This window comes from Neopsephotus bourkii, unplaced genomic scaffold, assembly GCF_033783945.1.
Source record: "Neopsephotus bourkii isolate Nb327-2 ecotype Australia unplaced genomic scaffold, CSIRO-AGI_Nbou_v1 NB_168, whole genome shotgun sequence".
Lineage (NCBI taxonomy): Eukaryota > Metazoa > Chordata > Aves > Psittaciformes > Psittacidae > Neopsephotus > Neopsephotus bourkii.
The window spans coordinates 13385854-13397432 of record NW_026900684.1 but is presented as its reverse complement, the minus strand read 5'-3'; the positions used below and the strand labels follow the sequence as shown (position 1 = coordinate 13397432).

General features: G+C 41.7%; 1 protein-coding gene across 2 annotated transcripts; it reads right to left on the bottom strand.

Moving 5' to 3' along the window:
• Positions 1-4738: 4738 nt before the first annotated feature.
• On the bottom strand, positions 4739-9650 carry NPY1R (neuropeptide Y receptor Y1). 2 transcript variants are annotated; one of them, XM_061373196.1, is made up of 4 exons: positions 9305-9650; positions 7016-7121; positions 5569-6408; positions 4739-5454 (listed from the first exon to the last, which is right to left on the bottom strand). In XM_061373196.1, exons 3-4 carry the CDS (start codon positions 6265-6267, stop codon positions 4996-4998), a joined length of 1158 nt encoding a protein of 385 aa, XP_061229180.1. In that variant the 5' UTR covers positions 6268-6408; positions 7016-7121; positions 9305-9650; the 3' UTR covers positions 4739-4995. The 2 variants fall into 2 exon arrangements, with proteins under 2 accessions (XP_061229180.1, XP_061229188.1); XM_061373204.1 differs by lacking the exon at positions 7016-7121.
• Between the last annotated feature and the right edge of the window lie 1929 nt (positions 9651-11579).

Here is an 11579-nt window from a genome sequence, read left to right as displayed (position 1 = left end):
CACCATGGAGGATGGAAGAAGGAAGGTAGTAGTCACTAGGCCTAGTGCTAGGTCTGGGAAGCTGGCCATCCCTTAGCAGCCTGCACAGGTAAGGGAGAGGAAGATGTTTTGGTAGGTGTATAATACCTGAAGTAGATCAGGTGTGAGTGTCCTCAGGTTGCCATTGGAGGAGGCTATAAATACTGCCATCCTGAAGTTAGGCTTTGTGAATATTTTCGCTAATATTTGAAACATCAACTTCAATTAGACCATTAACACCGTTTTGCAAGAGCAGAAATACTGAACAGAAGTTATTTCTGATCACAGGTAATTAAAGTGTAAGAGACTAAAGCTGGTCATGTTTTTGTTTCTTACATGTAATCCTTGAACACTGAAACCCTGAAAAACAGAGAGAAGAAAAGAATTTTCTTTTACATCAACTTTGGTAATGACTTGGGTCTTTAGCAAGGACTCAGGGAAGCAAATACCACATATTAAAGAACACAGTAATGGAGAGGACATGGTAGAGCTTTGAGTTGTATGTATCCTTCAGGTGAGAAATGGCTGTCAACAAAATTTATAATTTTTTTACAATTATTATTTCTCCACCCTTTCTACTCAGCTGAATGAATTTAATCCATTGCAGACAGAGGTATTATTTAAGCTCACATTTCCTGCTATTAAGTATGTTTTAAAAATAAGAAAATAATTTTAAAAAGAAAATTTCCTTATTATCTTAATTCTCTAGGCAATGGTTTGTTAAATTTTTTGATAGAAAGATTTAGGAAGCAAAGCCTTAAACTGAAGCATTGTCAGGTAATGGATTCCAAAGAAAATCCAGAGAAAAATCCTGAGAAAAACTGTAGGCCATTTATTTCTTTAATAAGCTGAAATCCAAAATCTGATTTTTAGGAAAGAGTGTGAGCTGTCAGACAGCAGTGTACTTTTATTCGATAGAGCGCTTAGGCAAATGATTGACATTAAGCAAATTCTCCAGTTTCACTGATCTCAGAACATTTTTCTGAGGTCAGAATCAGAACTTGATGAACAGGTCTGGATTTAAACATATGCTGATTTACAGTCTGAATATGAGTCAGTATCAAATTTTGCTTTTAGCATCCATTAGTAATAGCTGGTACTGTACTGCAAGATATCAGAGTTAGAATATGTGAACCCTTAGCCCTGCACACCTTCAACAGTGTTGAGATGCAGTCAGCATCACCTCAAGTGACCTGAGGGGTCCTATCAAGTTAATTCCTTTTTCTGGTTGAAATATGATTTATGAGGTGGGGATCTTGGGGTGGGGGTGGGGTGTTGTTTTTTGTTTATTTGTTGTTTTTTTCTGTTGTTGTTTTTAATATCCATTGTTTTCCTAGCCTACCAAAAGCAGATATTTTTGTCAATTAGTTACTTTCTTTACTATTACCCTTTTTTAAAGGGAGATGTGAAAGTTGTGGATTACTGTACTTAATGACAATGATACAACCAGGAAATATGTAAAGAAAAAAAAAAGCAATATGGAAATACAGAAGTGCTTGATAAAAAGACATACAAATATGCAGTTGTATTTAGATTATGCAGAAGCTTGAAATGCCTATGGCGGATGCAAGTGAAATCTAAGATGACAAAATAATTGACAAATGAAGCAGATATTAATGTTTATTAAATAGTTATATTTGTAACTTAAGGCTGTAAATTTGACATGAAATGTATGGCACATAAATAGTAAGACAGATTATAGATCCCTCACTGTTCTGTTCTTCTGTCAGTAAAACTTTTCTACTAGTCTGAAAGATTAAGAGGGATCTTCAGGCTTTTGAGCTAAGAATCAGCATGTGCTGAAGTGTGGGGAGTTTGACAAAAGTGCACCTAGGAGGGACAGATATCAAACCAGAACGACTGAGAAATGATAGAGAAACATGAAACCTGGCAGCTTACCCTGTAAAGAAATGTAGTATGTAGAGGATGAGAAGCCATGCTGGAGCTCTGAAAGTGAAAAAGAGCATTAGCGTTGTAGCCAGGTGTCAGGAAGCGAAAGTCTCCAGTGGCTTTTGAGGACTCCAGTGTGAAGTCATGAAACCAAAGATAAAAATAGCGCTCTCAATAGATGTCATCTATGCCCTGCAGATGTCAGGGCAGCACCTCAGAGAGACTACTTTTATCTTTGTCCTCACAACAAATTCTTCAGAAGAGCAGTGATTTTGCTTCTAAATTTGCTTCTAAAATTCTCAAAATGCGTTTTCCTGCTGAACGTTCCTTCCACTGTTTTCATTTCCATTGTCATTTCAGGCAGCTATTTGTATGGTGTGCCAGCCTGTGTCTTTAGCAGAGGCTCAGAAAGGCTTCTTCCAGGGAAGTAAGGGAACATATAAGAGAAGCCTGATCCTAGGACAGCAGAAAATGTCTCCTGATACAAGGGAATGCTTCTGGTTTTACTTCACTTTATCAGGTGTTAGCAGCAAAAAACACTTCAGACACATTCTTGGAAGAAATGTAGGAGAAAAAAACTCAGGAGAAAGTATGAGATGGTATCAGATTTGGCTGTATGATTTGAGACTGTGCCTCAAGCAGGAGAAAGTTTGACACAGAAGGAATTGTTGCTATCCCACTGGACATCTCCAAATCTCAGGACACACCAGTTTCACATCTCTGCTCACCAGCAGTTATCTAAAGTTGCTCCTATGCCTATTCTGTATAAATACCTAACTTAGCCTCATCAAATATTTTCCAGCAAACTAACTGGGAGCTTTTGCAAATAATTCTGTTTTTTTCTTCCACTGGATTGGAAGAGGATTGTTTTTCTGCTTGGGTTTGGTTTTTTTGGTTGGTTTGTTTAGGTTTTTTTCCGAAAAAAAAAGTGGGGAAAAAGCCACCAAAATATAAAATTCACTGTGATGGTTTATTTTTTACTCCTAATGGGAAAAGCCATCTGTGATATTCTTAATAGAAAAGCCTGGTTTGTTTTCTACATTGTATCTCTTTGTGAAAATGCACCCCCCTTAGCATATGAAAATTACTGTAAAGTAACAAGGAAATAATTTCAGGAGACCATTGTCAAATTATTAGCAACATGTTCCATAGGGAGCCACAAAGAAAAGGGAAATCTCATAAAATATAAAATTGCAAATCTCTAAAAGAAAGTTCTGTCTTATAATTCATTTTCTACATTCCCTGTCTGTCCTCAACCACAGAAACCTCCTTTTTAATTATATTACCTGCCAGTAGAGAAATACATGGAATTATAATGCACAAGAACACATTGCTACTTTAATATTCTACACTATATATAGGACAGCACAAGGCACAGTTTTTGACTTTTAAATACTGGCAAACCAAATAATTTTCATTTCTTAGGCATTTATCCTTGTCAAATTTAGAGCATATTAAATTTACCATCACATCCTGAGATGGTTTTTGCTCAGAGAGACATCAGATCAGATTGCCATTTGTGCTACATTTACATTTATAGACATTTCAAAGACCTTCTTCTCTGCCAGAACGGTTTAAAGCGACCTTGCGAAAAGACAGTAAGGTCTATGTTGTATTTTAAAAAGCTGACTATTCAAAAAGGCATTGATTATACAGCAAAGTACACTGTATGACACAGAAACTCAGCTGGTGGATATTGTAGTTTCACTTACAGCAATCAAGTTATGTGGGTTTCCCTCAGGTGGGGATCTACTTGTGTATATTTCATGTAATTAAAGTATATATGCTTCAAGCAATAATACACAGAGCTCTATTTTGTGTATTTGTCAAATATTTCTGCACTTCAACCAACTGCAACCACTGTGAGTCTGGAAGCTAAGCATGCTAATTACACCCAAACTATATTCATATCCTCCTTTTAAATTCTGCAGATCTTGATTAAACCATTCATTGTCTTGGAGATAATCCAGGTTTATACCACTGCGTCTGAACACACAATATTATGAGCCTATACATAATTTATATAGATCAGCACTAATTATTATGAAAAACCTCAGATAGCTAAAGCTTAATTTTTTTTAATACCATACCTGATTTTCACTGCCACCTGTGAGAATGGAATTGCACCTTGTCCAGACAGTGAGCAGTCCCATCTCCCTTTAGATTCTGGACACACATCTCAAGGTGAATTTACATGGTTCATAGGATTGGGACAGATAATGCAAGTAACCCCAGCCACACTAATTCCTGTCAGTGACAGCAGATGAAAATGGGGTTTGGGTTTTTTAAATTAAAAAGCCTGTAATATTGCAATCAGCTGCAATCAGTTGGGACTGAAGGTCTGTTTGTGCTTTCATTGGCTGCTGTGAAACATCAGAGTTATCTCCTCTGTGGAATTACTATAGGGTTTTATTCTCTTAATTGAGAACAAAATTTCTCTCTTAATCCTGTCTTTGAACCTAAGTGATTACAGCCTGAATTGAGTCTTTGAATGAGACAACTGCATGTCCCCATTTAACATATCCTACAGGTTTCACAGAATCATTTTTCTGCATGCCTAGGCTGATTTTACAGGATTTTAACATCAACCAAAAACTGGATTAAAAAAAAAAAAAAAAAAGGAAAAAAAGAGCTCTTCAAATCAGAATGTCCTAATTTTATGCTGGGATGGGTGTCCTCTGTAGTGACAGCTTTCCTGGGGTTCATATTGCTTCTAATGGTCTTAGACAGACACTCCTGAAAAGCACTTCTTTGAAAGAAAAAAAATCAATAAATATGTCTTTGTGCTAAAGCTCATAACTGTACAAAGAGAACAGAACAAAAAAACAGCTGATGAAAACCATAGGTAGTAGCAGGTCTGACTATGTCTTATAATAAGATTCAGATGTAACTGCTGTGAACATTAAAGCAGTAAAATGGGCAAAAATGCACAGCGTCCAATTTCAAAGTGACAACAATCAAAGTTCCTTGGAAAAAGAAGAAAAACACTACCCATTCTGTTCTTGTTATGTAATTGTGCTTGTCCTTGGACACGTTTCACCTGCAATCTCACTTTCAGCAGTTGGGTGTAGAATATTTATTACTTCTTTATATTTTGTCATCATCATCACTACTTATTTTTTTAAATGCGACTGGGCTTGCCTGCTTTAAAGAGGTTTTTGAAACATCTGTGTGCATGGTGGACATGGCTATAGTCTCATAATCCTCCTCACGGGACCGGAAATGGCAAAAGTGAAATAAAAACTGCAGGTCCCTTTGGAAGTTCTTATTGAGAAACCCATAGAAGATGGGGTTCACACAGGTAGAGATCATGGCAGTGAGGTGGCAAATCAGGAACAACAGGTTGTGGCTGCAGGTAGCAACAGGCAAAATTTCATGATTCCAGTCAAAGACGATGTTGAAGATTGTGAGGGGCAGCCAGCAAACTGCAAAGGCAACCACTATTGAGATCAGCATGATGTTGATCCTTTTGGTTTCAGAGGATCTGTACTTACTGTCTCTTATCTTGTCCATCATGTTGTTCCTTTTTTTCAGCCGTATGTATATCTGCAGGAAATTCAACATAGAGAAATGTGGAATAATTTAACCTACAGCCATCAACTTTGCAAGGATAAACAGAAAAACAGAAAAAGTACATATTGCAACAGGATTGCCTCTTACCTTCAAGTAGCAAATAAATATAAAACAAAGCGGTCCAAAGTATTGGATCACTAAAAGCGTTGTGGTATAAGAGAGCCTAGCAGTGTCCAAAGGGAACAGGTCCAAGCACACATATTTGTCCTTATATTCATCAAATGTTAGGTTTCTGAAGGGTTCATCTGTTAGCACGTGGTAGATCAGGAAAGGCAAAGAGGAAGCTGTGGCTAAAATCCATATGGCAGCAATCCCCATGTACGCATGTCTGTTGTTTGGCCTCCAGCCACGAGGATTAATGATCAGCTGGTGGCGTTCAATAGCAATGAGGACTAAAGAAAAGACTGAGACTGTAATTGAGGCACATTGCACAAAAGGATTCAATTTGCACATGGCCTCCCCAAAAATCCAGTGGTCCATTAAAGTATACACAAAGGTAAAGGGAAGACACATGATGGTCACTAAAAGATCAGAAAAGGACAGGTTGACTATGAGGATATTGGTAACATTGCGCATCTCCTTCTGTTTTAAAATAATGACAATCAAGGCCAGATTCCCAGAAACTCCCAGAATTATCACAGTGCCGTAAGCCAAGGCCAAAGTAAAGACCATGGCCAAAGGCACATGGCAATCTTCATCCTCAAACTGCAAGAACTGTGAGTTCTTCTCTGAAAAATTCAGAAGACCGGTCATATTCCCCAGCGGGGTGAGAACCGAAGAATTCATGTCGTTTCCAGCTCTGTACGACCTTCACAGCCGCTGCTGCTGCCGCCGCCGGCATCCAAAGCGCTCCCGGCGTTCAAACCGCGCCCGTCAAGGAACCCTCTGCCAAGCCCGCTCCTCGGTGCTGCATCCCCCTCGCACCACCTGGGGAGAAGGGAGGAGCAGGGCCCGTCACCCCCAGGCATGTTGCCCTCCCCGACACACTCACGCCTGCCCCCCGGCGTGGAGCTGCGGCGCCCCCGGGTCCCGCAGGGAGAGGAGCCGCCTGTGGCCGGCGGGATGCGCGCCGCCGCTCGCCCCGCCGGTGCCGAGGGACGGCCCGGACCGCGGGTGGGATGGTTAGACAGCCCCGCGGGTGGGGAGGGAAACACCCGCGGGAGGACGGCGGCGTTCGTATCATCTGGTCCGAGCTGGGAGCGGGCACCACGGTGCTCGGGAAGGAAGGCAGGAGGCAGGATCAAACTGCCCGTCTGCAGGCAGGGACGAGACCCTTTCCCAAACTATTCCAGACCCATTCCCACCGGCACAAGTTACCTGAAATAAACTGAGAAGCAATTTCAGTCTTCCAGCAGTGTAGCCTTTACTTTACATTTTACACCTCCTTTGTACAAGTTTAAACTGCAAAGATCTGCTTTCTTAAGATTACTTAAGTGGAATTATAACCAGCAATCCCATAAGCAGGGGGGGAAACCCATCTGACTAATGTGGGGGTTGGAAAAATGATTCAAAAAATTGCTGCATTCCCTTTTACCTAATAATGTTCACTTGATGTTGAGCGGCCGAGTGCCCACAGCAACAGTGGCACTGAGTCAACGGCAAATCAGGAACTCTGAATACCTTAATCTCAGCTAGCAGCGCTGTGCAGCAAAGAAAGAACAAAACAAAATGAAAGATAAAACAGCAAAAATTAAATACTGCAGATTTTTTTTTTTTTTTTATCCAAGCAACACAAATAGACTTGCCTAAATGACCACCTTTTTGAAAGGCCTTGAATTTTAATATTAGAGAAACTCGGGCATATCTGTTCAGGAGGGAGAAAAATAAAAGAAAGAAAGAAATCAAGTAACCTGGCACACCTTTACTCCAACTCTTCATCAGTGGCAGCTGTGCTGAACCTGGAACTTTCCCTCTGTGCACGCTCTCCCATGAGCCAAATTTATGGCTCACTTAACCTTAGGTTAAAATAATGAAAGTAATGCTACTTAAAATTCACACAAGTGGGTTTCAAACCCAGCTCCATATGGCGCTTATCACAGAAGCTGTAAAAACATTGCCCACTAAAATGTACTTCGTTAAAAGTTACCCTGAATGGGTGAGCTTTTGGTCTTAAATTATGCTCAATATAAATCTCAGTGCCTTCTAAATCTCCAGAGCAGAATGATCTTTGTCTGTCACTTGGTCTGTTACTGGGGAGATTTACACTGGATACAAAAGGGGAATTTTCCACAATAAGAAGAATCAGCTGTTGGAATAATCTCCCCAGAGAAGTGGTGGATTGCCCAACATTGGACACTTAAGATTCGGCTGGACAAGGTGCTGGGACATCTAGTCTAAGTCATGTTTTGCTTAGAAAGGTTGGACCAGATGATCCTTCAAGTCCCTTCCAAGCTGGCATTCTATGATTCTATCATGGCAAACACCTTTCTAACCAGCCACCTACTGAAGACCAAAGCTGGGTCTGCCTCCTCAGTGGGGCAGAGTCAGCATGTGAGGGCTGGGCTTGCAGCTGCATCTCCTCATGAGGGTCAGGCAAATAATGACCTTGCCAGTGCCATGTCTTCTCACTGGCACCATGACCTCACCTCAGCTAACTGTGCTGGTTCCTTATAGTCACCACATGGCTACACAAAACTGCAACAGGCGGTGTAGCTTGACATTGAGTGACATTTTACTGTCAAAGTTAATATCAGTGATTTTGGACAAAAGGCATCTCTGCTAAGGTTTGTTTGCTCTAGTTTTCAAGCTGGATAGGCATACACCCGAGCATTATCTCTGAGACCTGCTGCCTCTGCTAACTACATTTATCTTGCCTCCCTAATCCACAAAGTCTAAACAACCTCCCACCCCCTGGGCCTCCTGAAGCATCACTTTAGCCAGAGGCAGAAGGGCAAGCACGTGGGTGATGTGGAGAGCCAGGACTCCTCAGTTCCAAACATATGACTCTATCCCAGCCTGACGATCAACATGTGGATTACATTATGACCTCCACTGTCACTCACAAAGCATGAGGTGGACAGTCCAGACCTGGGACTTGATGGGATGATGGCAGGAGCAAAGTGGGTGAGGAGCCATGTGCTGCAAGGAGAGAACTGGGCAGGTTTTCTCACCAGCTGGGACTGGACTGCACCCAGCAATGAGGTGACATATGTTTCAGGCTCTTGATTTTTCTTTTCCCTGAGCCAAGCTCTGCTCTTCCTTATTTACTAAATATCAGATTCAAAATCAGAAAATGTCACTGCTCCTTCTTCTCTTTCCTCTCCCCATAACAGAGATGCTACCTAACAGCACAACTCAGAAACACAGCACTGCTGCCAAGTGACAAGGAATCCTTCCTTCCTGCCCACCACTCCAAAATGGGCCAGATATCAGGAGGGGGATAAGTTGCATCTTCTGGACAGCTGCATGGCTCCCTGTCCCCTATCCCACTGGTTCCCAAGCCAGGAGGGAGATCCCTCCCCGTGCTGGATGCTGGAGTGGTGTCAGAAGAGCACACAGACTCCTCCAGGGGACTGCACAGTCTCCCCCAGCACACACACCTTTCTTGCTCTCCAGGAGTCAAAAGTTTAGCACCAACAGACAGAAAGGGTGAAATAACGTTCTGTTAGGTGACTGGAAATACACTGTAAAGCCATTGGAGCTCTTCGAAATGAAGCACAAAAAACTGTCCAAGGTGATGGTTAACCCAGCCACTCACAAGTCCAACCTGGAGCCTACTCCTGCCTGGGGTTTTGTCATCTGCATCTAAGAGAGCAAGGAAACACGAGCCAAACCGGACGCAGCCACCCACAGCCACAGGAAAGAAACGTCAGGGGAAACTCACCTTGCAATTGCTCTGTCCGCCTTTGGTCTGCTATGGGGCTGGCTCAGGAGGCTGGATGAAGTAGGAATGGGGAAAGATCCTCTGATAGTCCTCCAGCTGAGATCCTAAAGATTGGTGAGGAAGGCTGGAGACTCCCCCTTAAAGCCGAACTCCACCTTATCCCAGTATCACATGATGGTGCTCTGCCGAGCAGATCCTGAAAATCTCACTGCAAGCACATCACCTTTAAATTACACATCTGGGGGTGGGTTGCCTAGTAATTCCGAAATAAATGCAATTAAATACTGAAACAAAAAAGGAGGGGGAAGAGCACAGGGAAGAGCTCGGGAAGGGAGAGTTTCAAATCTGTCTGGCTGTTTCAGCATTTTGTCTGCAGGTTGTTGCCATCTCGTGGCCAAACTAAAGATGGAAATAGAATCTTTGCTGAAAAGGGGACAAGAAAGCGATTTTAAGGAGCAAGTTGCAAAGTTCAGGTTTGGATTTTTAAACCAGTACAACTAGGTTCTGCTCTGTATTTATCATGAAGAGAAATAACCAGATTGCTAAGAATTGTCAAGTTGCTGTTCTTGCTATTTAATTTTTTCAACTGGAAGTAATAAAAAGCTATTTAGAAAGTGAATTAAGTCAATAAAATATCAAAACTTGAGAAAATACAGCAGTCACTGTAGCCCTTTTGGGTATTTTTCTGATTCACCCTGGCCAACTGGTTCACCATCCTCTATGGCCCATGGAAAAAGGCATTTCTGCAGGTTCATACACAGCAGTGGGATATTCCAAAGATCTGGAAGGAAAATGGACCCCTGAAAATCTCCATGGTGAGATGCAGAGCTGGAAGGGTGGTGACTGTTGTCTTGGTCAGCTCTTCTACTTCTTTCAAAAACTGTGGTTCCCAGCAACAGGACGGGGGTTTTTATGCAGCTGGCATGACTATCTCTGCAAACTGCTACCAGCTATAGCATCATAGACTGGTTTGGGTTGGAAGGGAACTAAAAGATCATCTGGTCCAACCCCCTGCCATGGGCAGGAACACCTCACACTAGACCTTGTCACCCAAAGCTCTGTCCAACCTGTCCTTGAACACTGACAGGGATGGAGCATTCGCAACTTCTTTAGGCAACCTGTTCCGCTTACTGTTTCTTGAACAAATTCATAAGAAGCAAAATGGAAAATTTTACTTTCTAGTCACTATTTTGCATGATCCAGAAAATACTTTGCCCTCTCTTACCCACAAAAACCACAGCTGCAAAAGATCTACTTCAAAAGGTATAAAATCCAGTGAGTTTGGAAGTCAGGTAGGAGTTACCCAGATAAGTAGCACTTTGAAAATGCCATGACAGACCCTGAAGGCTGTGTTAGGAGTTCGGATATCTTGGAAAACAGAAGTGCCCAGACTCTTCCAAGATTCCAGATTAATTTTTCAAGGTAAGGAATGACGTCCAGGCATATTCCTATTCTACAGCAACGCTGTCACATCATAGATAACTTCCACGTGAGGAATCATGTTAATTATAGCTAAAAAATCAGTTGCACATAATAAAGGATTGTAACATTTTTTGCAGCATGAGCCTCATGGGAAAGTTTCAGAACCCAGCACTGATGTTGATGTTTACACTGATTTCTAGGAGTTCAGCTCAACCACATTGGAACTGCAGTCCTTGATTTGAAAAAGGCAAGTTTAGGCATACCTCAAGGTTGCTGTAAACCAGAAGCTGGGCCAGTGCTGACATTTTAACAGCAGCAGCCAGAAGGTAAGTGCAGGCTGTATATAATGTCTTTCAAGAACTTCAGTCATATGTGGGTCATTAGCATGCACCAGTCTCCACCTGAGCAGAGCGAAGGTGGATACACTCAGGCAGAGATCTAAGATGAAGATCCCCGAAAGGTTGTATTTCTGTCTGAAGCAGTGACACTCTAGGGCATGTAGAACTAAGGACTCTCATTGCTATGGATGTGGAATGATTCATCCACATTGAAAAAAAAAAAAAAAAAAAAAAGAATTATTGTCCAATATAGAGATTTTTCAGGGTAATAAATGTATTTCTAAGGCAGGGGAAAAAAAAAGACTTTTTTTATGTCAGGATAATGCCATTACTTCCGCTAATGTTCTTACCCATATGGGCAAGATGGCTATTTTAAGTTAAAATAAGCATTCTGTGATACAGCACTGTAGTACTCTGCCACCAGGTACCCAAAGCAGAGACATATTTTTAGGTCTGGTTCAGAATAAAAGGCTTGGGTTTACATGGCAAAGTTTTGATATCAGTGGGGCTTGCAG

What these genes read in the sequence shown, in the direction of transcription:
- NPY1R (XM_061373196.1), bottom strand. Translation starts at nt 6,267, where the DNA reads ATGAATTCTTCGGTTCTCACCCCGCTGGGGAATATGACCGGTCTTCTG. An exon ending in TATTTATTTGCTACTTGAAG is followed by an intron (nt 5,455 to 5,568) that starts GTAAGAGGCAAT and finishes AATTTCCTGCAG; the next exon opens with ATATACATACGGCTGAAAAA.